General features: G+C 38.7%; 1 protein-coding gene across 2 annotated transcripts in view; it reads left to right on the top strand.

Moving 5' to 3' along the window:
- UBE2D2 (ubiquitin conjugating enzyme E2 D2) overlaps nucleotides 1-26,569 on the top strand; it is a 63,094-nt gene extending 36,525 nt beyond the window's left edge. For both annotated transcript variants that reach the window (XM_082725609.1, XM_082725610.1), the window contains 6 exons: nucleotides 7,392-7,455; nucleotides 14,245-14,276; nucleotides 14,355-14,432; nucleotides 14,519-14,624; nucleotides 22,372-22,465; nucleotides 25,657-26,569. In XM_082725609.1, coding sequence (XP_082581735.1) covers nucleotides 7,392-7,455; nucleotides 14,245-14,276; nucleotides 14,355-14,432; nucleotides 14,519-14,624; nucleotides 22,372-22,465; nucleotides 25,657-25,702 — 420 coding nt within the window. In that variant the 3' untranslated portion in view covers nucleotides 25,703-26,569. The remainder of the gene's footprint in view (nucleotides 1-7,391; nucleotides 7,456-14,244; nucleotides 14,277-14,354; nucleotides 14,433-14,518; nucleotides 14,625-22,371; nucleotides 22,466-25,656) is intronic.
- Nucleotides 26,570-26,822: the final 253 nt, after the last annotated feature.

The raw sequence follows: 26,822 nt of genomic DNA, 5'->3' as shown, positions 1-26,822 counted from the left end.
CTTACTTTAAAAAAAAAAATTGAGTGTTCTACCTTAACTTTCAGTTTTCTCCTCCCTCTTCTTCCTCAGTTTTTAAATATATGCTTTATTTCTCTGTTGTTCTTTCTACAGAGAAGTTTTTCAGTAAGTAGATTCCTTGAAGGGGCGCCTGGATGTCTCAATTGGTTGAGCATCTCGCGCTGGATCCTGGGGCCACGAGCTTGAGCCCCGCGCTGGGTTGAAGGTGGAGTTCCTCAAACAGAAATAAATACACCAATTGAATGCCTGAGTCCTCTGATGAGGGAGAAGAGGAATTTTCTTGGGATGCTTGGGTGGCTCAGTCAGTTAAGCGGATGCCTTCGGCTCCTGTCATGATCCCAGTGTCCTGGGATCGAGTCCCATATTGGGCTCCTTGCTCACAGGCAGCCTGCTTCTCCCTCTGCCTGCCTGTGCGAGTTCTCGCTCTCTCTCCCTGACAAATAAATTTAAAAAATAGATTCCTTGATGTTTTTGTATGTGATTCCTTGATTTTTGGTTTTGTCTTAGCCCCACTCTCATTCCCAGTAATGTATAATTTGCTGTTTGATATACAAGATGAATCTGAATACCGTTTCTTCCTTTTTTTTTTTTCAAGATTTTTATTTATTTATTTGTCGAGCACAAGCAAGCAGAGTGGCAGGCGGAGGGAGAGGGGGGAGCGGGCTCCCCACTTAGCAAGGACCCCAATGCGGGATGCAATCCTAGGACCCTGGGATCACAACCCAAGCCGAAGGCAGTCCCCCAACCGACCAAGCCACACAGGCATCCTTGAATACTGCTTCTTCTTTTTTTTTTTTTTAAGATTTTATTTGACAGGCAGAGATCACAAGTAGCCAGGGAGTCAAGCAGAGAGAGAGGAGGAAGCAGGCTCCCTGCTGAGCAGAGAGCTGATTCTGGGCTTCATCCCAGGACCCTGAGATCATGACCTGAGCCAAAGGCAGAGGCTTAACCCACTGAGCCACCCAGGCGCCCAGAATGCTGCTGCTTTTAGAATAAGAAGTCAAAGAAATTAATGTATAGATATAAAGTCAAATGTTAAACAAAAAGCTGTCTGATATATTAGGATATTTCTTCTGCCAGAGTAAGTGATCTGTCTACATCAGTGCCTTTATTAAATTTTAAGATTCAATTTCAGTTACATCTTGATGCAAAGACATCAAATTGTTTAGCTTCTATGTTTATTCAGTCTAACTGGGTTTTCACTATTTGATTACCCTCTAGATGGTTACAACTTTTAATAGCTGTTTTATTATAATCCAGATTTACAGTCAGAACTCATAATTTCTGTTTCAAATAGGCAATAAATACACTTGTTATATAATTTAAAAGGTATAAAGGAAATACATAGAGTTCCCACTCTCACCTCTAAAGCAGGCTCTCCTTCCTGAAGGCAAGTATGTAATTAAGTTTTGGGGGAAGTCAAAAGTTAAATGCGTATTTTCTGCTGTGTGGGGGGGTTGGTGCTCCTAACCCCCCAAGCTGTTCAAGAGTCAGCTGTACTGTTAACTAATTTCTTGTGTATTCTTAGGAGGTTTTATGCATATAGAAAGATGGATAGAGGAGGGCCTGGCTGGTTCAATCAGTACAGCATGGGATTCTTGATTTTGGGGCCTAATGTTGGGTGTAGAGATTACTTTTTTAAAAATAAAATATTTAAAAAAGACAAAGAAAGATAGATGGATGCTTAAAAAGAAAACTTGAGTTATATATTATATACAGTATATACAATTATATACAATAAAATTCATCAATTTTAAGTATAAAGTATGTTTGAGTTTTGATAAATAAATACACAGTTATGCAGTCTCTGCCAAAATTATCATATAGAACATTCTATCACCCCCCCAAGTTTTCCTCATGTCCTTTTGTAGTTAGTCCCCTCCATCTCCCTCCAGCCCCCCTGAAACTATTCATCTGTTTTTTGTCGCTATAAGTTTGCCTTTTCTAAAATGTCATATCAGTAGAATAATATAAAATATAGTATTTTTAGGGCGCCTGGGTGGCTCAGTGGTTAAGCCGCTGCCTTCGGCTCAGGTCATGATCTCAGGGTCCTGGGATCGAGTCCCGCATCGGGCTCTCTGCTCAGCAGGGAGCCTGCTTCCTCCTCTCTCTCTCTCTCTGCCTGCCTCTCTGCCTGTGATTTCTCTCTGTCAAATAAATAAATAAAATCTTTAAAAAAAAAATATATAGTATTTTTATATCTGATTTCTTTCGCTTAGCATTATGCTTTCAAGATTCATCCATATCAGTGCCTTGAATCAAGGAAGTGTTGAATGAAGGTGTTAAATGTCTATTAGCATACGTTTGGGTGAAGTTTTTAACATTAATTACATCATACTGGCTCATCAGACTGATTGCTCTTATATTCAACTTAGATAAATCTTAGCTCTTGATGTTAAACCTTGCTGTCCTTCAAGATGGAAAAAAATGACTTAATTTGAGAGCAAAATATTAAAGCACAAAAAATTCCATTTAATGCACATGGTAGTTCTTCAGAAAAACTTGTTTTGTTTTTGTTTTATTTTAATAGCAACTTATTACTAAATTTAAAATTAAAAAATAGGGGCACCTGGGTGGCTCAGTTGTTAAGTGTCTACCTTTTGGCTCAGGTCATGATCCTAGGGTCCTGGGCCTGAGCCCCGCATTGGGCTCCCTCCTCAGCAGGAAGCCTGCTTATCCCTATCTTCACTCAACCTGTTTGTATTCCCTCTCTTACTGTCTCTCTCTCTGTGTGAAATAAATAAAAACCTTTTTTTAAAAAAATGAGATAAAAAAATAGGGGCGCCTGGTTGGCTCAGTCAGTTAAGCAGCTGCCTTTGGCTCAGGTCATGATCCCAGGGTACTGGGATCAAGCCCAACGTTGGGCTCCCTGCTCAGTGGGGAGTCTGTTTCTCCCTCTCCCTCTGCCACTGCCCCGCTTGAGTGCTCTCTCTCTCTCTCTCTCTCTCTCTGCATCAAATGAATGAAATCTGTTTAAAAAAAAAAAAAGATAACTGGGACACCTGGTGGTTCAGTTGATTAAGTGGCTGCCTTTGGCTCAGGTCATGATATAGGGTTCTGGGATTGAGTTCCTCTTTGAGCTCTGTGCTCTGCAGGGAGCCTGCTTCTCTGCCTGCTGCTCCTCTGCTTGTGCTCGCTCACTCACTTTCTCTCTCTCTTCCTCTCTCTCTCTCTCTCACAAATAAATAAAATCTTAAAAAAAAAAAAAAAAAAGATAACTCTTGGGGCACCTGGCTGTTCAGTCAGAAGAAACCTGCATCTCTTGATCTCGGGGTTGTGAGTTTGAGCCCCATGTTAGGTGTAGAGATTACTTTAAAAAAAATTAATTTAAAAAAAGGTGGCTTTTATGTTTTAAATCAAGCAAGTGTTCTTAGTTATACTGACCTGTATTAGAAGCAACATTTGGGGCTGGGAACTGTACAATTTTTTTCTTTTTTTTAAGTAATCTCACCCCCACCTTGGGGCTCAAACTCAAAACCCCAAGATTCAGAGTTACTTGCTCTTACTGAACCAGCCAGGTGCCCCAGTTATTATTTTTCTTAAGATGGGCAAGGAAAATATATATAAAAAAAACAGAACTTTAATTAAAAAAAGAAAAATACAGAACTTTATATCTGTAGTCTGTGCTTTGTTTTCCAAGCTTGCAGGTAGGATACTACAGAATAACTGATGTATCGAAATGACTGGTTAAGTTAACTCAGAGGAAGGGACTTACAGAAATAACTATGTGGTATAAATTAAAAACTATATAATATTTGAACTGTTAAATCCTATCTTTCTAGAAGTCATTAATAAGATTCTAAATAGGTTTTTTTTTTTTTTTCCAATTGAAGTATAGTTGACACACAGTATTATAATAGTTTCGGGGGTAGAGCACAGTAATTTGACATTTAAATGCATTATGAAATACTCACCATAAGTGTGGTTACCTTTTGACCCCACACAAAGTTATTACAGTATTATTGACTATATTCCGTATGTTGTACTTCACATTCAGGTGATTTATCTGTTTTATAACTGGAAGTTTCTACCTTCTAATCACCTTCACCTATTTTGTTCACCTCCCCAACACCCTCCTCTTAGAGCTTCAGGTTTATTCCCTGAATTTATGAGTCTGTTTCTGTGTTTTGTTTCTTCAACTCTTTTGATTTTTAGAATCCACATATAAGTGAAATTGTACAGTGTTTTTGTCTTTCTCTGTCCGACTTATTTCACTTAGCATAATACCCTCAAGGCCCGTCCATGTTGTTAAAATGACAAGATTCCATTACTTTTTGTGGCTGAATAATACTTCTTTGTGTGTGTGTGTGTGTATCACATCATCATTAGCCATTCTTCTGTCGATGGATACTTTGTTTCTGTATCTTGGCTATTGTGAATAATGCTGTAGTAAACATCAGGGGAGCATATATCATTTCCAGTTAGTGTTTTCATTTTCTTTGAGTAAATACCCCAAATTGAAATTACTGGATCATATGCTATTTCTATTTTTAATTTTTTGAGGAATTTTTATGCTTTTCTTAGTGGCTGCATCAATTTACATTCCTTGCAGCAGTGCACAGTGATTCCCTTTTCTCTGCATCCTCACCAGCACTTATGTCTTTTGTTTTGTTTTGTTTTTTTAAGATTTTTTAAGATTTAATTTTTAGAGAGTGCGCAAGCGCACAGAGGCAGAGGGAGAAAGAGAAGCACACTCCCCACTGAGCAGGGCACCCTATGCGGGGCTCAGTCTCAGGTGCTGGGATCATGACCTGAGCTGAAGGCAGATGCTTCATGGACTGAGCTACCCAGGAGCCCCTGTCTTGTCTCTTTGATACTAGCCATTCATTGTGGTTTCCATCATGATTAGTGATGTTGAGCATCTTTTCATGTGCCTCTTGGCCATTTTTATGTCTTTTTTGGGGAAAATGCCTATTCAGGTCCTCTGCCCTTTTTTAATCATACTGGCGTTTTTTGGTGTTGAGTTATATGAATTCTTCATGTATTTTGGGTATTAACCCTTATCAGATCATTCATTTGCAAATATCTTTCCCATTCAGTAGGTTGCCTTTTTTAAAGTTTGATACAGTCTCAATTGTTTATTTTTGCTCTTGTTGCCGTTGCCTGAGGATATAGATTCAAAAAATATTTCTTTTTTTTTTTTCCTTTTTTTTTTTTTTCCCCTCCTCCTCCCTCTCCCCCTCAAAAAATATTTCTAAAACAGATGTCTGGGAGTATACTGCCTATGTTTTCTTTTAGGAGTTTTGTGGTTTCGGGTCTTAATCTTTTAAGTCCTTAATCCATTTTGAGTTTATTTTTGTGTATAGTGTAAGAAAGTGGTCCTATTTCATTCTTTTGCATGTAGCTGCTAAGCTTTCCACTTATTGAGGAGACAGTCTTTTCTTCATTGTATATCCTTGCCGCCTTTGCCGTAGATTAATTGACCACATAAGCACGAGTTTATTTCTGGATTCTGAATAGTGCTTTATTATAAGTTGTTGTTGTTGTTGTTGTTGTTGTTGTTGTTGTTGTTTTAAAGGGAGAGGGGCGCGGTAAGGGGCAGAGGAAGAAAGAGAATCTTAAGCAAGCTCCACACCCAGATGGAGTTTGTGGCTCAGTCTCACAACCCCGAGATCATGACCTGAGCTGAAATCAAGAGCCAGACGTTTAACAGACTGAGCCTCCCAGGTGTCCGGTGGGCTCTGGATACTTTTTATCGTACATTTAAAATACTAGATTTTACTGTTTTTACTTTTGTCATTTAAAAATATAATTCTGGGGTACCTGGCTGGCTCAGTTGGTTGAGCATGCAACTCTTGATCTCGGAGTCATGAGTTTGAGCCCAGTGTTAGTTGTAGAAATTACTTTAAAAAACTTTTTTTTTTTTTTTTTTTTTTTTAATTAAAAACATAATCCAGGGTGCTTGAGTGGCTCAGTCGGTTAAGCATCTGCCTTCGGCTCAGGTCACCATCCCAGGGTCCTGGGACTGAGTTCCGCATCAGGCTCCTGCTTGGTCAGGAGTCTGCCTTTTCCTTTACCCTTCCCTCCTGCTTGTGCTTTCTCTCTCTGTCAAATAAATAAATAAGATCTTTTTAAAAAATCATAATCTAAAATTAGCCCTTGTTTTTAATCTCCAATACCAACCCAAGAGGGAAAGGAATAGAATATGATTTCCTGCCTTGTGGTTTTTTTTTTCAGGATTCCCATCCAGTAAGTTTGTGGGCTCCTAATGTTAAAATAGCTAAGAAGCCGGCATCTGGTTATAGAGCATTAGTACGGATAGATCTGTCTCTGATTACAAGATTTTATGATGGGCTTTATTACTTCAGCCTTTTTAATATATCCAGCCTTTTCAGTACATCCCTTTTTAAGTTTGTTTCAGCTACCTTTGGAACCCTGGCAGTCTATATCAGCTGAAAACATAAGATCTTGTCACGTGGTCTCATATTATTTGAAATATTGATGACTTCAAGCACTTTTCCCACGGGTAACCTAATAGTTCTCTGGTTCAAAAATTGGCCTTGAAATTCAACTTCTTTTTTGAAAACTAGTAAAGTTTTTACTTTAAAACCATTTCTTGGGGCGCCTGGGTGGCTCAGTGGTTAAGCCGCTGCCTTCGGCTCAGGTCATGATCTCAGGGTCCTGGGATCGAGTCCCGCATCGGGCTCTCTGCTCGGCAGGGAGCCTGCTTCCTCCTCTCTCTCTCTCTGCCTGCCTCTCTGCCTACTTGTGATTTCTCTCTGTCAAATAAATAAATAAAATCTTTAAAAAAAAAAAAAACCATTTCTTTAAAACATTTTTTTAAAAGATTTTATTCATTTGTTTGACAGACAGATATTACAGGTAGGCAGAGAGGCAGGCATGGGGGAGGGGGGAGCAGGCTCCCTGCTGAGCAGAGAGCCTGATTCGGGGCTCCATCCCAGGCAGAGGCTTAACCCACTGAGCCACCCAGGTGCCCCTAAAACCATTTTTATAGCTATTTAGTATATAATACATGTTCATTTTCCTTATAGTTACTTTTTAAACTCTGAACTAAGCAAAAACAATCCAGTTTTTAAACATATATTTGCATTCAGGAACCCAAAATACTGGGGCACCTTGGTGGCTTAGTCAGTTTTAGCATCAGGCTCTATGCTGAGTGTGGAGCCTACTTAAGTTTCTCTCTCTCTCCCTATCCCCTCCCTCTGTTTAAAAAAGGGGGAGGGCAGAAGAAGAAGAATCCAAAATACTTTTTAACTTAAAGATTCACAAGCCATCCCTCTCTGACTTTGGAGGAGTATTCCTTTAAAAACTTTAGTGGTGGGATAGATAATATTGGTATGAGTGAAAATTTTATTAATTGGTTAAAGTTACATTTATGTTGAATATATTTCTTTTCTTTCTATTTTCTTGAGGAATTGAATGACCTGGCACGGGACCCCCCAGCACAGTGTTCAGCAGGTCCTGTTGGAGATGATAGTAAGTATTTAAAAGGAATGGTGGAGTAAAACTACATAACCATCTGCCTCTGGGGAACTCTGGGACTGATGAATATCTCTTAAGATTACATTTTGTGTGAAAAAACAATTATACTCTAGGAAGAGGCAGTGTTTACCCTACTTATCCATGAAAAGTACAGTTCTGTGTGTATCCTATCTTCTTCTGTAGTATTAATTTTGAACCTTTTGAACCTTTTCTGTGTAGTTGTTCCAACTCCTTCCTACATATCCTTCAAGTCTTCTGGGTGTTTTCCTGGGGTCAAATATTTGAGGTTTTACTTACAACAAGCTATTGTTCTTTAAGTAAAATAATACTTAGGGATATACTTAGGGATAAGGGATATTAGTGTGTGTGTGTGTGTGTGTGTGTGTGGTGTTTGTCCTTCCACTGGTTCACACTTGTGAAGACAGGTAGTTTATTTCTAATGTCTAGTTTCTCTGTTTAATCCTATATAAAATAATTTATTAGGCCGTATCACACATGTTGATAGTAATTTTCCTTTTGTTTCACTTTGTCTCAACAGTTTTTCCCCTTATACCATCTTCTAGCCTCTTTAAAAGGAGTATACTTGAACGAGACTGTGCTTTATGACACAAAACTAATTCACAAAAAAAGTAATATTTAGCAAATAGGAAAAAAGAACATACTTGGAAACAGTTTTGTCAGAGAAGTATATACAGTAAGACAATAAATAAGAGGCTGTATTAGCTTGTATTTTACATTTTTCCTGTTTTTGCTTAAGAATGCTGCTTTTGTTTTGCTAAACTTAAGAATCAAAGCAAGGGGAAAGGAAGGAAAAGTAAGATTAAAAACAGGGAGGCAAACCATAAGAGACTCTTAACTATAGGAAACAAACTGAGGAGTGCTGGAGGGGAGTTTGGTGGATGGGGGAAAATGGGGTAATTGGGTGATGGGCATTAAGGAAGGCACTTGATGTAATGACCCCTGGGTGTTATATGCAATTGATGAATCTAATCTAAATTCTACCCCTAAGGGTGTGTGGGTGGCTGTGGGTTAAGCCGCTGCCTTCGGCTCAGGTCATGATTCTGGGGTCCTGGGATCAAGTCCCACATCGGGCTCTCTGCTCAGCAGGGACCCTGCTTCTCTCTCTCTCTCTCTCTCTCTCGCTCTTGCTCTGCCTGCCTCTCTGCCTACTTGTGATCTCTCTCTGTCAAATAAATAAGTAAAATCTTTGTTAAAAAAAAAAAAATTCTACCCCTGAAACTGTAATAAACACTGTATGTTAACCAAATTGAATTTAAATAAAATTAAAAAAAAATCAAAACAAGGACCTTTTACAAAGATTTCTTAAATGTAAAACAGATTGATCAATTATAAAGCTAAGTACAGGTATGAAAAATCCCATTTACATTATGCACATTTGTCCAGTTTGAGTAACTATAGTGTTTGATACCAAACAAGATAGGCCAAGTAATTAAACATGCATTATCTCATTTAAGCCTCACAATAGCTCTTTTAGTTGAATGGAGTAGAAATTATAAAGTATTTTAGAGAAGAATCTAGTGAGAGAGGCGCATGGTTGTTTCCAAAGTGGGCTCATTCTCAAGCTTTCTTTTTTCTTTTCTTTACTTTTTTTTTTTTTTAAAGATTTTATTTGGGGGGTGCCTGAGTGGCTCAGTAGGTTAAGCCTCTGCCTTCAGCTCAGGTCATGATCTCAGGGTGCTGGGATCAAGCCCTGCATCGGGCTCTCTGCTTGGCAGGGAGCCTGCTTATCCCTCTCCTGCTTCCCCTGCATATACTCTTTCTCTCTCTCTCTCTGTCAAGTAAATAATTAAAATCTTTAAACAAAATTTTAAAAGTAAAGATTTTATTCATTTGAGAGAGAGAGAGAGAGAGAACACGAACACGTGAGCAGGAGGGGCAGAAGAAGAGGGAGAAACTGACTCCCCACTGGGCAGAGAGCCCAATGCAGGGCTCCATCTCTGGACCCTGAGATCATGACCTGAGCTGAAGGCAGATGCTTAACTGATTGAGCCACCCAGGTGCCCCTCATCCTCAAGTTTTCTGATTTTCGTTTTGTTGTGTATGGTATCACAGTCCACCTGTGACATTGTGGTCTTTCAGTTGAAAAAGTGATTTTATTTCCAGTAAATTCCTCAAAGTTGAGAGTGGCTGATCTTTCATTTAAAAGCATTTGAAGTCTGGGGCATAGAATTCATTTTTGAAGTTCTCTGCATTGTCTTGAATAATTTGCCTTTACTTCACATAGTAGGTATTATCACATTCCTTTCTCAGATGGAAGAGTTGCTATCCTTGAGAGTTACAAAGAACTCCCCCAAAGCATAAGCAATTAAAAGAAAAAATAAGTAAATTTTACTTTTTTTAAAAAAGATTTTATTTATTTGACAGAGGTCACAAGTAGGCAGCCTGGCAGAGAGAGATGAGGAAGCAGGCTCCCTGCTGATCAGAGAGCCAGATGTGGGGCTCAATCCCAGGACCCTGAGATCATGACCTGAGCCTAAGGCAGAGGCTTAACCCACCAAGCCACCCAGGCGCCCCAAATTTTACATTTTAATGAAGTCTAATTTAGGTGCTACAAATGATATCATCAAGAAAGTGAAGAGACAACAGGATGAGAGAAAATTTGTGCAAGTCATATTTCTGATAAGGAAATTTATTCAAGATATATTTTAAAAACTCTCTGTAACTCAACAATATAAAGATAAATAACTCATTATAGTTTTTAATAAGCAAAGGATCTGCTAAAGAGGAACTGCAGTTGGCCAACAAGCACATGGAAAAGATGCTTGGTATCATTGGTCATCAGGGAAATGGAAATCACATCTGTGATGGAATAGCACTTTATTCCTTCTATGATGGCTAAAATCAATAAGTCAGATAATAAGTGTTGAGGTTTTGGAGAAATTGGAACCTTCATACATTGCTGATAGTAATGTAAAACGGTACAACAAATTCAGAGGTTTCTCAAAAAGTTAAACATAGAGTTATCTTATTACCCAATGAGTTCACTGGTAACTGTTTATCCAAGAAAAATAAAAACATGTCCATGTGAAAACTTGTGCGTTAATATTTGTAGAAGCAGCAGCTGTAAAAGCCAAAATGTGGAAATAATCCAAATGCCCACCAGCTGATGAAGGGATAAATAGAATATATATCCATACAGTGGAATATTATATGTTAGTAAAAAAGGGAAGTACAAATATATACTACAACATTGATGAGCTTTGAAAACATGCCCAGTGAGAGAAGCCAGATATAAAAAGCCACATATTGTATGGCTCCATTTATATGAAATTTCCAGAATAAATTCATAGAGATAGAAAATAGATAGTGGTTGCATAGAACTAGAGATTTGGGGGGAATGTGGAGTAACTGCATACAGATATGGGGTTTCCTTTGGGGGTGATGAAAATTTCTAAAATTTGGTGATGGTTTCCCAACTCTGTAAATGTACTGAATACCACTGAATTATGCACTTTCAGTGGGTGAATTATATGGTATATGGATTATCTCTATGGCTGTTTAAAAAAATAATAGTTCTCCTTTAACTCTTAGCCTTCCTATTCCACTGTCTTGACTCACCTACTACTAAACTGTCAGTAATACCTACCTTCTAAGAGAATAAGGAAAATCTCCTCCTTAGGGACAGAATAACTTCCTTACAGTTGGTCATCTAGGAGTCTTTGCTGATACAATACTGAAAACTTTAGGGAGTATTTGAGAACAGTTGAGATAAATGACTGTCAAAAAGTCTTTATCAAGTCTTCCTGATAAATTATATAAGGATAAAGCAGAGTGTAATTGGGTAGCTAAATATTAATAAGGAGGCAGAATTTAATCTTCAGAAAAGAGAAACTGTTGGTCACCATGAAACTTTCTGAGCTCCTTTTGACCCTTCTAGCTCTCAAATCCTTCAGCACCACATTATTGATATTTAGTGTAAGAAGGTAGTCCTTATTTTATATATATTTGTAAAGATTTTATTTATTTACTTAAGAGAAAGAGAGCATAAGAAGGGAGAGGGTCAGAGGGAGACGCAGACTCCCTGCTGAGCGGGGAGCCGGATGTGGGACTCAATCCCAGGACTCCAGGATCATGATCTGAACTGAAGGTAGTCGCTTAACTAACTGAGCCACCCCCAGTACCCCTTATATTTAAAATAATATAGCGGCACCTGACTGGCTTACATGGAAAAGTATGCAACTGTTTATCCTTAGGGTTGTGAGTTGAATCCCCATGTTGGACATAGAGATTACTTTAAAATAAAGATAATATATACTTAATAATGAACTTATTAATAATACAGTGCTTTATTTTTAAATATCCATATTTTAATGTACCATTACATTTTTTCCCATTTTTCTTTGAAGATCTGGTAAGCAGGAGGAAGTATAGGCTTTGAAAGGAATAGTAAGCCAGAGATTTATTGGTCATACAATCTGTTTCATTTTCTTTTGTTTTGAAATCTTGGTGAATCTGACTCTCTAGAGATCTGTACTGAATTCAGATGTAGTTCTCTTGAAATTATGTCTCAAACTATGATATATATTCTTGTTCTCTTTTAGCCTTAAAGTTTCATCTTTGAGTATCCTAAAGAGTAATTATTGAGCTGTGAGGTTCACATTTAAACTCTCATAAAATAGATTGTAGCTTTTAGTTTCTGTAGTTTGGTTTTCATCGTCAAACCAGGGTGGTAGTGGGAGTTTTTGTTTGTTTTTGCTGGTTTGGGAACTATGAAAATTTTGTAATTCAGGATTGATCTTTAAATGAAAGGTGTTTGAAATATAGATGTACATATAAAATACAACAATATTTGATGCTTATGGCCACATATTTTGCCCAGTTAACTATTTCTGGAGAGTTCCTTCTACTTGGAACCTGTAGTGATTTTTTTTTAAATCTGTAGTAATTTTTTAAAAATTTAAAATATTGTATTTATTTGAGAGAGCACAAGCAAGAGAGCACAAACAGGAAATCACGAACAGGGAGATTATGAGCAGGGAGAGCAGTGGAGGGAGAGGGAGAAGCAGAGAGCACAATTGGGGCTTGATCCCAGGACCCTGAGATCATGACCTGAACTAAAGGCAGACGCTTAACCAACTGAGCTACTCAGACACCCCATAATCTGTAGTGATTCTTTTTCTTTTCTTTCTTTCTTTCTTTCTTTTTTTTTTTTTTAAATTTTTAAAAATTTTTTAATTTCTTTGTCAGAGAGAGAGAGAGCACAAGCAGGGGGAACAGCAGGCAGAGGGAGAAGCAAACTCCTTGCTGAGCAAGGAGCCGGATGTGGTACTCCATCCCAGGCCGAAGGCAGACACTTAACTGACTGAACCACCCAGGTGTCCCTGTAGTGATTATTGAACTATATACCAAACCATTAGAATTTGAGTCAGGATTAGATACTCTCCCACTACCTTCTTCCCTTTTTTATGCTTCCACAAGGAGATCTAGGAGTGTAGGAGAGCTCCACAAGGAGACCTAAGTCAGTGATTCCAGTAGGTAATTCTTATATTTACCTATGTAGCAGAATACTCAACTAAGATTTTAATGGTATGTCTTCAGATGCTTTTGTTAATTAAATTCCATCTTGATGTGTTTTTAGTTTAGTTTGTCTTACTCTGCTTTGTTGATGTAGATTCTAGATCATTTAAAAAAGAAATATAGGGGCGCCTGGGTGTCTCAATGGGTTAAAGCCTCTGCCTTCGGCTCGGGTCATGGTCTCAGGGTCCTGGAATCTAGCCCGCATCGGGCTCTCTGCTCAGCGGGGAGCCTGCTTCCTCCTCTCTCTCTCTGCCTGCCTCTCTGCCTACTTGTGATCTATGTCTGTGAAATAAATAAGTAAAAACAAAAATAAATAAAAAGAGATATAATTGGGGTACCTGGGTGGCTCAGTGGGTTAAAGCTCTGCCTTCAGCTCAGGTCATGATCTCAGGGTCCTGGGATCAAACCCCACATAGGGTTCTCTGCTTAGCAGGGAACCTGCTTCCCCCTCTTTCTCTGCCTACTGGTGATCTCTTTCTCTGTCAAGTAAATAAAACCTTTTTTAAAAAATAAAAAGATACAATTATTGATCTTTCATATGTTAGTAAGGGACTAGTAATTCTAGCCATGAATGCTCTCAGAGGTTTTTTCTTGCTATAAAAAACGAGTCTTTCCTAACTTGAGTGTTACCTGCTTTGGCTTTACAGTCCTGTGCCATACCAGTATTATAAAAGGACTATATTATAGGGGCGCGTCGGTGGCTCAGTGGGTAAAAGCCACTGCCTTTGGCTCTGGTCATGATACCAGGGTCCTGGGACCCTGCTCAGCAGGGAGCCTGCTTCCTCTTCTCCCTCTGCTTGTCTTTCTGCCTATTTGTGATCTCTCTCTGTCAAATAAATAAATAAAATCTTAAAAAAAAAAAAGGAGTATTATATATTAATGTGTTGGGGAAATGATGTAACAAGTTAAAGAGTTGAATCTTTTGGTTCTTTTTTACCCTTAGAGGTAAGAAAGGCCTGTTGAAAAGTGAAACCTTGGGCCTTGTCAAGAATTTTGTCTCCCTGATACGAATTTTCAAGATGTTTTAGCCCAAATACTTTCTCATTGAGTACCTTATCAGTGTTTAGACCATACTAGTCATTTTCTTTGCTCTCTTCAGACTCGGTCTTGACTTAGATTCCTCATCTTGCCCAGGACTTAACATATTGCTTATTAACGAAGTGGGATTAGATAGGGAATGATAAGTCATTATGGTGTAGGTACATTGGAGATACTGCTTCATGGTGATTTTTTGTTCTTTTTCAGTGTTCCATTGGCAAGCTACAATAATGGGGCCAGTAAGTATTCAGATTGATTTCAGAATAAATGTTTATATGATATACTCATTTTAATCCCAATTCTCTTGTTATCAACAGAATGACAGTCCCTATCAGGGTGGAGTATTTTTTTTGACAATTCATTTCCCAACAGATTACCCCTTCAAGCCACCTAAGGTAATTGTGGTATGGCACTTGGTTTTTTATGTGCTTTCTATGATATTAATAAACCAGTTTACAAGAAGTTTTCCTTTTTTCTGTAGGTTGCATTTACAACAAGAATTTATCATCCAAATATTAACAGTAATGGCAGCATTTGTCTGGATATTCTCCGGTCACAGTGGTCTCCAGCACTAACTATTTCAAAAGGTAATGGAATGGGTATCTGATATTAAGATAAAGCAGCCGTGTTTATGTCTTTTATTTTTTACTTACTTATTTTTAAAGATTTATTTATTAGAGTGTGCGTGATCAGGGGGGGGGGCAGAAGGAGAGAGGCAGAGAGAGGGAGAATCTCAACCAGATTCTGCGATGAGCGTGGAGTTTGACACAGGGCTTGATCTTAAAACCCTGAGATCATGACCTAAGCCTAAATCAGCAGTTGGACGCTCAACCGATTGAGCCTCCAAGGCGTCCCTGTTTTTTGTCTTTTAAAGATTACTTATTTTTTAAAATGATTATTCATGTTCCTTTTAAGAGGAAGTAGTGGCCCCTGTTATTTTTTATAGACTTTGAGACCACTGGAGGGAGTTGGGTTTTCAGACATAGGTATTCTCTGGTGTCTTGACAGCTCTGTCCATTATGCCATTCGGGCATCAGTTGGAAAATGGCTACTTGGTATGAATTTCTTCTAGAGCAAAGTTAAAGTAGAAGGGGCGCCTGGGTGGCTCAGTGGGTTAAAGCCTCTGCCTTCGGCTCAGGTCATGATCTCAGGGTCCTGGGATCGAGCCCGTATTGGGCTCTCTGCTCAGCAGGGAGCCTGCTTCCTCCTCTCTCTCTGCACCTGCTTCTCTGCCTACTTGTGATCTCTGTCTGTCAAATAAATAAATAAAATCTTTAAAAAAAAAAAATTGAAGTAGACGATATTAAAGCTTCTTCCAACCTTGAGATCCGTAAATGGTAAGGGTAGATACTGTTCCAGAAGAGGAGATAACAGACCTTACAGAGGAATGCTTGTGGTAAAGATACAGAAGGTTCTTGAAGGACAAGGTATAGGTAAATTCATATTCAGACTCTGTAAGAAACCTCTTGTCTTGGGGTTTCTATCAGAAACAGATTATTTTCTGAGGTGACCAGTTTAATAAAAAAATTTTTTTTGATTGTCTTAATCTTTGTGGTATATAGTGCTGTGTGCTTAGAGATGTGTATTAAAAATTAGTTACTGGGACGCCTGGGTGGCTCAGTTGGTTAAGCAGCTGCCTTCAGCTCAGGTCATGATCCCAGCGTCCTGGGATCAAGTCCCACATCGGGCTCCTTGCTCCGCAGGGAGCCTGCTTCTCCCTCTGACTCTGCCTTCCACTCTGTCTGCCTGTGCTCGCTCTCACTCTCTTTCTCTTACAAATAAATAAATAAAATCTTTAAAAAAAAAAAAAAAAAAAAAAAGATTTAAAAATTAGTTACTAGTTTTGTGATGAAATCTCCAGTAGTTCTGAATAAAGCCTAATTACATGAGTAGGTTGGGGATTTTATGTCGGTGAACTGAATAGTTAACAAACATTTCTTTATATGCTGATTTGAAATTATACAGCCCCTCAACAACCCACAAGTGAGTTCAAAATTATCAAAATACAGGGGTGCCTGGGTGGCTCAGTGGATTAAGCCTCTGCCTTCAGCTCAGATCATGATCTCAGGGTCCTGGGATCAAGCCCCGCATCAGGCTCTCTGCTAAGCAGGAAGCCTGCAACCCTCTTCTCTGTGCCTGTCTCTCTGCCTACTTGTGATCTCTCTCTCTCTGTCAAATAAATAAAATCTTAAGAAAAAAAAAAAGTCAGAATACAGATGCAAGAAGCTGCATATGAGATAATGGCCACACTTACTACGCAGGATAGTAAGTGGCCATGAAGTAATACGTTTAAAATAGGAAGAACAGGGGCGCCTGGGTGGCTCAGTGGGTTAAAGCCTCTGCCTTCGGCTCAGGTCATGATCCCAGGGTCCTGGGATCGGAGCCCCACGTCGGGATCTCTGCTCAGCAGGGAGCCTGCTTCCTCCTCTCTCTCTGCCTGCCTTTCTGCCTACTTGTGATCTCTGCCTATCAAATAAATAAATAAAATCTTTTAAAAAAATAAATAAATAAAATAGGAAGAACATATATAAAAATAAGAGAAAAATATCCTAACAGATGAATGAACAGAAAGGAGCAAAATAATCAAAGAAATGAAAATTAAGTTCCCATGTTTCACCTTTTTAAATAACAAAGATCTTAAAAAAAGAAAACCAAGTGCTTGTGAAGTACATTGAAATGGTTGCTTACATACTACAGATAGAAGTATTGACTTGTAGGGCGCCTGAGTGGCTCAGTGGTTAAGCCGCTGCCTTCGGCTCAGGTCATGATCTCAGGGTCCTGGGATCGAGTCCCGCATCGGGCTCTCTGCTCAGCAGGGAGCCTGCTTCCTCCTCTCTCTCTCTCTGCCTGCCTCTCTGCCTACTTGTGATTTCTCTCTGTCAAATAAATAAATAAAATCTTAAAAAAAAAAAAAAAAAAAAGAAGTATTGACTTGTATAGCCCTGTCAGTATGTATTTAAAGATAAGAGATTTAATTAATACTTCCTTTTGATCCAATAATTCTGTTTTCATTCATTTGTACTAAGAAGACAGCCTCAAATGCAAAAAGAAAGTTTTTGTGTCTCGCCTTTGTTGGGCTCCCTGCTCCGTGGAGCTCCCTCTCCCTCCCCACCCCCACTTGTATGGGTGCTTTCTCTCTCTCTTAAATAAAAAAATCAAGTCTAAAAATAGAAAAGGTTTTGTATGGAAATATATTTGTGGCAATGTTATTTATTTCTGCAAATTAGAAATTACAGGTCCAACAGTAGGGGAAGAAATAAATCAATTCAAATATTGCAAGAATACTATGTTTGAAAACAAAAAAGCTAAATTTATAAGTATTATATAGATTAATTTATATAGAAAAGTATGTTAAATAGTTAAAAGAAGTAATTTGGGTAATGAAATTTGCTGTATGAAAATTTTTTTATCCTAAGTTATATTTTTATGTTTAATGTATACCTTTAGATAAGGGGCAGCATATAGTGTGTGGTAAAGAACAAAGATTCTGGGGCACCTGGGTAGCTCAGTGGGTTAAAACCTCTGCCTTTGGCTCAGGTTGTGATCCTAGGGTCCTGGGATGGAGCCCCGCATGGGGCTCTCTGCTCAGCAGGGAGCCTGATTCCTCCCTTTCTCTCTGCCTGCCTCTCTGCCTACTTGTGATCTCTCTCTCTGTCAAATAAATAAATAAACTCTTTAAAAAACAAAACAAAACAAAAGATTCTCGGGGTACCTGGGTGTCTCAGTTGGTTAAGCATCTGCCTTCAGCCTGGGTCATGATCACAAGGTCCTGGGATTGAGCCCTACATCAGGCTCTCTGCTCATCAGGGAGTCTGCTTCTCCCTGTCACTCTCCCTCTGTTTTCTCCCTCCCTCTCTCAAATAAATAAATAAATAAATAAATTCTGTATTAAAAAAAAAATTCTGTATCCAGCTTCCTGTATTACATCTCAGCTTTACCTCTTACTGGATGAGACTTGAGACAAATTAGCTTCTCTGTTCCTCATTTTGTTCATCTGTAAACTAGGGATGATGGTTCTGACTAATTCATCATTATTGTAAAGTTCTAAAAAAACAAAATGCACAGTTGGTTTCTTATAAGCACTGAAATAACTAGGTTAAGGTACTGTTGTAAAAAGTATTGGATATTTGTCATGTTAACTTTGATGTTATAAATGTGGTAAGACTTAAATACTCTGACAAATTTTTTAAAGGAAACACAATATTGGGGTGCCTGGGTGGCTCATTTGGTTAAGTGGCTACCTTCAGGTCAGGTCATGATCCCAGAGTCCTGGGATCAATCCCCATATAAGGCTCCCTGCTCAGCAGAGAGCCTACTTCTCCCTCTCCCTCTGCCTGTGGCTTCCCTACTCTGTCAAGTAAATAAATAAAATATTTAAAAAAGAAAAAAGGAAACAAAATATTCTAGAGGCATTAATAAATTAATATTAATAAATTAAAATGTATGGCATCCTAGCAAAAAATGTAAAGAAAAAACTAGAGGAACACTTTTTTTTTTTTATTAAAGATTTTATTTATTTATTTGACAGACAGAGATCACAAAGTAGGCGGAGAAGCAGGCAGAGAGAGAGAGAGGAGGAAGCAGGCTCCCTGCTGAGCAGAGATCCCAACGTGGGGCTCCGATCCCAGGACCCTGGGATCATGACCTGAGCCGAAGGCAGAGGCTTTAACCCACTGAGCCACCCAGGCGCCCCTGTTCTTCCTATTTTAAACGTATTACTTCATGGCCACTTACTATCCTGCGTAGTAAGTGTGGCCATTATCTCATATGCAGCTTCTTGCATCTGTATTCTGACTTTTTTTTTTTCTTAAGATTTTATTTGACAGAGAGAGAGAGATCACAAGTAGGCAGAGAGACAGGCACAGAGAGGAGGGTTGCAGGCTTCCTGCTTAGCAGAGAGCCTGATGCGGGGCTTGATCCCAGGACCCTGAGATCATGATCTGAGCTGAAGGCAGAGGCTTAATCCACTGAGCCACCCAGGCACCCCTAAAGGAACACATTTTTAAAAGTAGTGGCTGAGGGGCCCCTGTTTCAGCCAGTAGTGCATGCTACTCTTAATCTTGAGGTTGTGAGTTGGAATCCCACGTTGGGTGTAGAGATTGTTCAAAAATAGAATCTTTAGGGCACCCAGGTGGCCCATCTGGTTAAGCAACTGCCTTCAACTCAGATCATGATCTTGGAGGCCTGGGATCAAATCCTGAACTGGGATCCCTGCTCAGCAGGGAGTCTGTCTCTCCCTCTGATTCTTTTTCTTTTTTTTTTTTTTTATGATTTTATTTATTTATTTTACAGACAGAGATCACAAGTAGGCAGAGGCAGGCAGAGAGAGAGGAGGAAGCAGACTCCCCACTGAGCAGAGAGCCCAATGCGGGGTTCAATCCCAGGACTCTGGGATCACAACCCGAGCTGAAGGCAGAGGCCCCAACCCACTGAACCACCCAGGCACCCCTCTCCCTCTGATTCTTACCTCTCTCTTGCTCTCTTTCTCTCATTCTCTCTTTCAAATAAAATCTTGGGTGGGGGGGGAACTTCAAAAAAAAAAATTGAGGCTGAAATAATTTTCCAGATAAGTGGGTCCTTTTCATACGGAGTTCCCCTTATAATTCAAGGGCTAGTAGTGAAAGTGTTCTTACGGTTTACTGGCTTGGTTGTTTTTCCTTCACCAAGTAGCAGTAAAGATCGAAATCTAATAAGGGACCAAGAGAGGCAGAAAAGTGTGTGTGTGTGTGTGTGTGTGTGTGTGTGTGTGTGTGTTGAGATAGAAATCTAGTAAGGGACCAAAAGAGGTAGAATATTGTGTGTGTGTATAGTAAGAGGTTCTAGTAGCTAAAACTGTTACTGAACATTTTTTCCTTCCCCCTTGGGTGTCTAGTTTTGACTTTTCAGTTACTCTGAATCATAAGGGCTCTTAGTTTATTTGATTTATGTTCTATCTAGAAAGCTGTCTTTAAAAATAATTGTAGTTCCATTTTGTTGAATTTGATTATATCATTGTACCTAAGTTTAGTGTTATAATGACTTCTCTTTGTAAATTGAATGTGCAGGTAAGCATTTCTGTGAAAGGCCTGAATCCTATATGTGATAATGATTATTCCTCTTTTGAGGGCAGTAGCTTTGACCTGAAATTCTTTCCACTTTGAGTGTATATGTTAGGGATCTAAATACACAGAAAACTTAAAGGAAGCAATTAAGTTTGCCATAAAGCCACTTGATCATATGTTTTTAGAATTGGAAGTGACAGTGGATTATGACACTAGTAAAAATGATGAAAAATGTATATGTAGGTAAAAATTTAGCCACTTCAGTGAAGAGTCTGTGCAGGTTATAGAAATAGGAGTAATTCTCTTTATACGGAAAGAAGATATAGTATTTTATAAAACAAAATCGTTTCTTTTTTTTTTTTTTTAAAGATTTTATTTATTTATTTGACAGAGAGATCACAAGTAGGCAGAGAGGCAGGCAGAGAGAGAGGAGGAAGCAGGCTCCCTGCTGAGCAGAGAGCCCGATGCGGGACTCGATCCCAGGACCCTGAGATCATGACCTGAGCCGAAGGCAGCGGCTTAACCCACTGAGCCACCCAGGCGCCCCTCGTTTCTTTTTTAAAATGAATTAAAGGTCCCTGAGTGGTAGAGTAAGAATCCTTTTACAGATCAGATAACCACCACTCAACCTTTCATTCCTGGAAAGAAAGTTAGAAAAATTAGCTCTTTTAAACAATTTTTTTAAGGTTGCCTTCTTGGAATAATTGGAATAGTAAATAAGGGAATTTATAACAAATACTAATTTAGTAACATGTCTAATTTTAGGTGAAGATTCAGTTGAACTCTTGCCAGTTTGATGGGCTGGATAAATTTCTTCTTTCTGTAGTCAATAATTTCATGAACATTCAGAAATCTGTAACTTCCTGTTGTCATTTCCAGGAAATACATGAAATATTTCCTTATTACTGTTAGAATGTTCTGTGCTTGAAGAGGGCATCAGGTGTTATACTTGACAATGGAAAGAGAAGATGTTTTGCGCATGCCATCTGCCAGAATTGTGCGCAGCAGGAATGTAGAGTCAGAAAACATCTTTCCTCGTGTTTTTTTATTTTCCGTATACTCTTAAGGCAAGGAAATAGCTTTTTTGTTAAAAAATTGAATGATTAGGGGAATGTGAACTTTTTCTTCAAGTCTCAGAAGCCTTTGATCTCTTATAGAATAGGTTTGATAGGAAAATGAAAAAGTTCTTTTCCTGGTACATTTGATGTTTTGGGGTAAAGTGGGCTCAGAATCATTGCTTCCTGATGCAGAATATTAGAGAGAAATAAGACATCTGAGTTGTGTTGCATCAGGATAAAAGAAATAGGGGTGCTTGGGTGGCTCAGTGGGTTAAGCCTCTGCCTTCTGCTCAGGTCATGGTCTCAGGGTCCTGGGATCGAGCCGCACATCGGGCTGTCTGCTCAGCAGAGAGCCCTGCTTCCTCCTCTCTCTCTCTCTGCCTGCCTCTCTGCCTACTTGTGACCTCTGTCTATCAAATAAATAAATAAAATCTTAAAAAAAAAATAGAAGAATTAGAATTTATTTCAGTATGTGAGAGGCCCCTGAATTTAATGTAATTAGTGGCCTTGGCCTCCTCCTCTTTGCATTCAATAAGGAATACATAAGTTTATAACAAATTTGAACAGAGGCAATTGTACTGTTGAGATTTGTGTGCCGTGTTTGAGGCTGTCACTGAGGATATGGCTTAATTGAGATTCTAAAGTGTAATTGAAAAGAATTTGAGACCTTTGTATGTTGTATCCTTGCATAGTAAGTGTGGCCAGCCCCATTTGGGGACAAATACTGATCTTTATGTTCTTTGACTAAATTGTTTTCAACTAAAAATGAAATCTATTGCATCTGAATGTAGTACCTGTCATTGAGAAAACAGTGATTGTTGGATTTCATGGTTGTCGATTCCAACAGCATTCAGTAGTGTAGTTGTCTTTGGAAATTTGAGGACCATTTATCTCTGAACATGGGTTTCTAAAAATTGAATTTTATGGCCTATGAAAAGTATGGTTGGTCTAGAATTTGAAAGACCTGAACTCTAATTCCACTCTAATTACTCACTAACCAGGGACATGGTGCAAGTCACTTCATCAGCCTGGGCCATCATCCTTAGGGGTTCAAGAGAAATCTTCCATGATTTTTTCTTGATTATTTTAGCTACCAAGTTAGGTAGAGCTTACAAATCTACTAGGCACTGCAGTATCAGTAGGTTCTTAGAATTTTCTCATGTGTTGGCATTTCATGTTTCTTTCAACCCTTTTATCCTCTACTAATTTATACCTTTTTTTCCCCCCCATTACAGTACTCTTGTCCATCTGTTCTCTGTTGTGTGATCCCAATCCAGATGACCCTTTAGTGCCTGAGATTGCTCGGATCTACAAAACAGATAGAGAAAAGTAAGTATGGCCAGAAAAGTACCTGTGGTAGGATGCAGATGTTTGTCTCAGATCTTAACTCAGGGCTGAGTATGGGTCAGATATTTAAATGAAGTTCTGATATACTCACCTGGGGACAGAAAGAATAGTGTTTGCATCAGATATTATTGTAAGTTGAGGATGCCAGTCTTATTTATAATTGTTTCAAATGACTCCCACTGTCGAGAAAGACTCTATAGTGTATTTCCTAAGAGCACTATTTCTTCTGCTTGGCTTTTGACATTAAAGCATTTTGTATCAAGAGCCCATCTGTCTTTCGTAGGTATTTGTAAATTAATGGGAATTGATTTTCTGCCATTTGGCATAATCTAAAAAGAAAAGGAGTGAATGCAACAAGACATGAAAGCCCCAGATTTCCTTTAAAAACAATGTAGATGGGGTGCCTGGGTGGTTCAGTCATTAAGCATCTGCCTTTGGCTCAGGTCATGATCGCGGACCTGGGATTGTGCCCCGCATCAGGCTCCCTGCTCAGCAGGAAGCCTTCTCCCTCTCCCACTCCCCCTGCTTCTCTGTCTGTCAAATAAATAAAAAATAAAAATAAAAAACAATATAGAATTTACATATTTTAGAATTGTACTATGAATTATTGAGGGAGTGGTCAGGATATTGAAAAAGATAGTAACTGAAAGTGTTCTAATTTTTCAATTTTGTATATCATTCTTTAAGACTGTAGGAGGAGGATGCCTGGGTGGCTCAGTGGGTTAAATAAGCCTCTGCCTTCAGCTCAGGTCATGATCTCGGGGTCCTGGGATCAAGCCCCACATCAGGCTCTGCTCGGTGGGGAGCCTGTTTCTCCCTCTCTCTCTGCTTGCCTCTCTTGTCTGCTTGTGATCTCTCTCTCTGTCAAGTAAATAAATAAAATCTTAAAAAAAGAAAAAAGAAAAAACTATCGAAAGAAATAGGTGGAAGAGAGTGGATAATTTTCTAAAGCTAAAATAAAAAGGATTAAAGGGGTGCCTGGGTGGCTCAGTCATTTAGCGTCTGCCTTCAGTTTAGGTCATGATCCCAGGGTCCTGGGATCGAGCCCCACATCGGGCTCCCTGCTCAGCGGAAGCCCGTTTTCCCTCTCCCACTCCCCCTGCTTGTGTTCTGCTCTCAGTGTCTCTCTCTCTGTCAAATAAATAAATAAAATCTTAAAAAAAAAAAAAAAATATATATATATATATATATATATATATACAAAAGGGATTAAGAATTCATTGAATTCTCTTGGATTAGAGAGGTTTATAGATAGTATATATATATTTTTTTTTTTAATTATTTTTACTTTTTTCAGTTTTTATTTAAGTAATTTCTATACCCAACATAGGGCTTGAATTCACAACCTCGAGATCAAGAGCCACATGCTCTTCTGACTGAGCCAACCAGGCACCCCTAGATAGTTTTTTTTTTTTTTTTAAGATTTTATTTATTTATTTGACAGAGCAACAGTAGGCAGAGAGACAGGCAGAGAGAGAAGAGGAAGCAGGCTCCCTGCTGAGCAGAGAGGGAGCTGAAGGTAGAGGCTTTAACCCACTAGGCCCCCCCTAGATAGTATATTTCAGTTTTAAATGGAGCTACATTAAGAATGGGGGATTGTAACAGCAATTGGTTCTTAGTTTAGTTTTGTATGTGTTTAGCTCTGAATAGTATCTATAGTTATGTATTTCTGGCTGCACTGAGAATAAAATTAGGTCATGCTTTTTCCTATTTGTGTATACATTCACAAATTTTTTTTTTAAGTTTTTTTTTTTTTTAAAGATTTTATTTATTTATTTGACAGAGACAGCAAGAGGGGGAATACAAGCAGGGGGGTAGTGGGAGAGGGTGAAGCAGGCTTCCCACCAAGCAGGGAGCTTGATGCGGGACTCGATCCCACGACCCTGGGATCATGACCTGAGCTGAAGGCAGATACTTAATGACTGAGCCACCCAGGTGCCCCTTTTTAAAAAATTATTTTATTTTTTTAAAGATTTTATTTATTAGGGAAAGAGAGAGAGAGCACGAAGGAGTGGGATGAGAGGCAGGAGGAGCAGCAGACACTGAGCAGGAAGCATGATGTGGGGCTAAATCCTGGGACTGGGATCATGACCTGAGCTGAAGGCAGATACTTAACCGACTGACCTACCCAGACACCCCTTAAGAAAATTTTAAAGTAATTTCTACACCCAATGTGGGGCTTGAACTCATAACCCTGAGATTAAGAGTCACATTCTCTGCCAACTGAGCTGGCCAGATGCTCCCCACAAAAATTTTTTTGATTAGAGAACCATTTTGTCCAATATCTGGGTGGGCATGAATGCCTTCCAAAAGGGATTTCCCACGTCATTATAGTGGTAATATTCATTGAACTTCCCTGAATCCCTTTTTAAAGAACTATAGAATCTTTTGTCCTTCTTATTTTACTACTAGAATATTCTTCTGTAGTAATAGACCCATTCATTTAGCAACAAAATTGTTAAGGTCTGCCAGAACTGGTTTTATTGATACAGAGGAAAGTATTATGTCAATTTAGTCAAGAACCATATAATGTAGAATTATGTAGTTTTAAGAACTCAAAATAAATGAATCAGTGACTGAAGATCTTTCTTAGAAATAGGTCATTCAAATATAGTATAGGTATAGTACATACCTAAACTATATATATATATATATATATATATATATATATATATATATACACACACACACACATATATATATAGTATATACCTATATAGTAAAGGTATACCAGCAAATGCTAAGATTTAATCAGAATCCTCTATTAGTAGCATTTATGGGACATGGTTTAAAGTTTTAAAGCCTTTTCCCTCCATCACTAAATAAATGCTTATTTGAAATTTAGAAAGAGGGGTACGTGGGTGGCTTAATCAGTTAAGCATCCCACTCTAGATTTCAGCTCAGGTCATGATCTCAGGGTCATGGGATCAAGTCCTGCATCAGACTCTGCCCTCAGCGTGGAGTTTACTTGTCCCTTTCCCTATGCTTCCTCCAACTACCAACACACACACACGCTCACACTCTCTCTTTCTCTCACTCAAATATATAGATAAGGCTTTGCTTGATAGTACTGGTTATTCCCCTCAAGTTAAATATAGGATAATGAATGAAATCTGCTGCTTTTTGACTGACTCCTCACCTTTGTTAAGCCAAGCTTCTTTTTGTGTGTACAGGTACAACAGAATAGCTCGGGAATGGACTCAGAAGTATGCGATGTAATTAAAGAAATTATTGGATAACCTCTACAAATAAAGATAGGGGAACTCTGAAAGAGAAAGTCCTTTTGATTTCCATTTGACTGCTTTCTATGAGCCCACGCCTCATCTTCCCCTGTGCACATGTTTACCTGATACAGCAGTGCTGCGTGTTGTACATACTTGGAACAACAAACTAGAAATACTGTACTTCTGTACCAACATTGCCTCCTAGCAGAGAAGTGTGTGTGTGACAAGCCAGTTCTCCAGGCATAACCTAGGTGTGAGACTAAAAGTTTTCCTTACTGACTTAAATTTGGATAACGGCAAGGTGAGGGGTGGTGGGTATGGTGTGTGCTTGGATGGGGAAGAAAAGCTCCACTGACCTGTAGGAGATGGTTTTTAAATGGAATCCTTTTAAACTCAGCAAGGTGAAGAACACGAAGCTGTTTCTGTATTCATGTTTTTGGAAGGACCTACGTCTTAGGTGAAAGTTATGACCAACCAGATTAATCTCTACCCACATCCTGTATTTTAAGGTCTAAGTTTAACTGGTCAACATTTAAATGGATTGGAGCTATTAGTACATAAAGTGTGATGGGCTTTGGTCCCACATCTTTTGCATCTCCCCACCCTTCAACCTTTGTCCTTTCAGCCCCTTTCTCTCTTCCACATTCTTTGGTTTGTATGTGGTTTCTCAGTTAATACATAGCTAATAGCTCTTATTTTTCTTATGTTTTTAACTGCTTAGGTCTATCTGGATGTAAGGGTGAAAATTCATTTGATGGAAATACTTGTGTATATTTAAAGACCCAATTGCTCCTCTGGAGCTTGTACGTTCAAGAATGATTAATCTGTGTAATAAACTGATTACTACAGTCATTACATATAATTTTGTGTGAATAGGCTTTTTGATTTTAAGAACTTTGTCTAGCAGAGAGTAGTGGTGGGTTCTCCCCCCCACACCCCTAAAATGTTTTCATTTATACTGGTTACATTTCAAAATCATGAAACAATTCCAGTTTACATAGTCAAAAGGATATCTTGAAAGTAATTTTACTGAACAAGATAAGGGCATAAGCTTAAAAGCATTTCCATGAAACTTACATGTGCAGTATTCCAGGAACATGACTGTTAAACTAATA

This window comes from Mustela nivalis, assembly GCF_964662115.1.
Source record: "Mustela nivalis genome assembly, chromosome: 3".
Classification (NCBI taxonomy): Eukaryota; Metazoa; Chordata; class Mammalia; order Carnivora; family Mustelidae; genus Mustela; species Mustela nivalis.
This window is presented reverse-complemented; position numbering and strand designations above follow the sequence as displayed.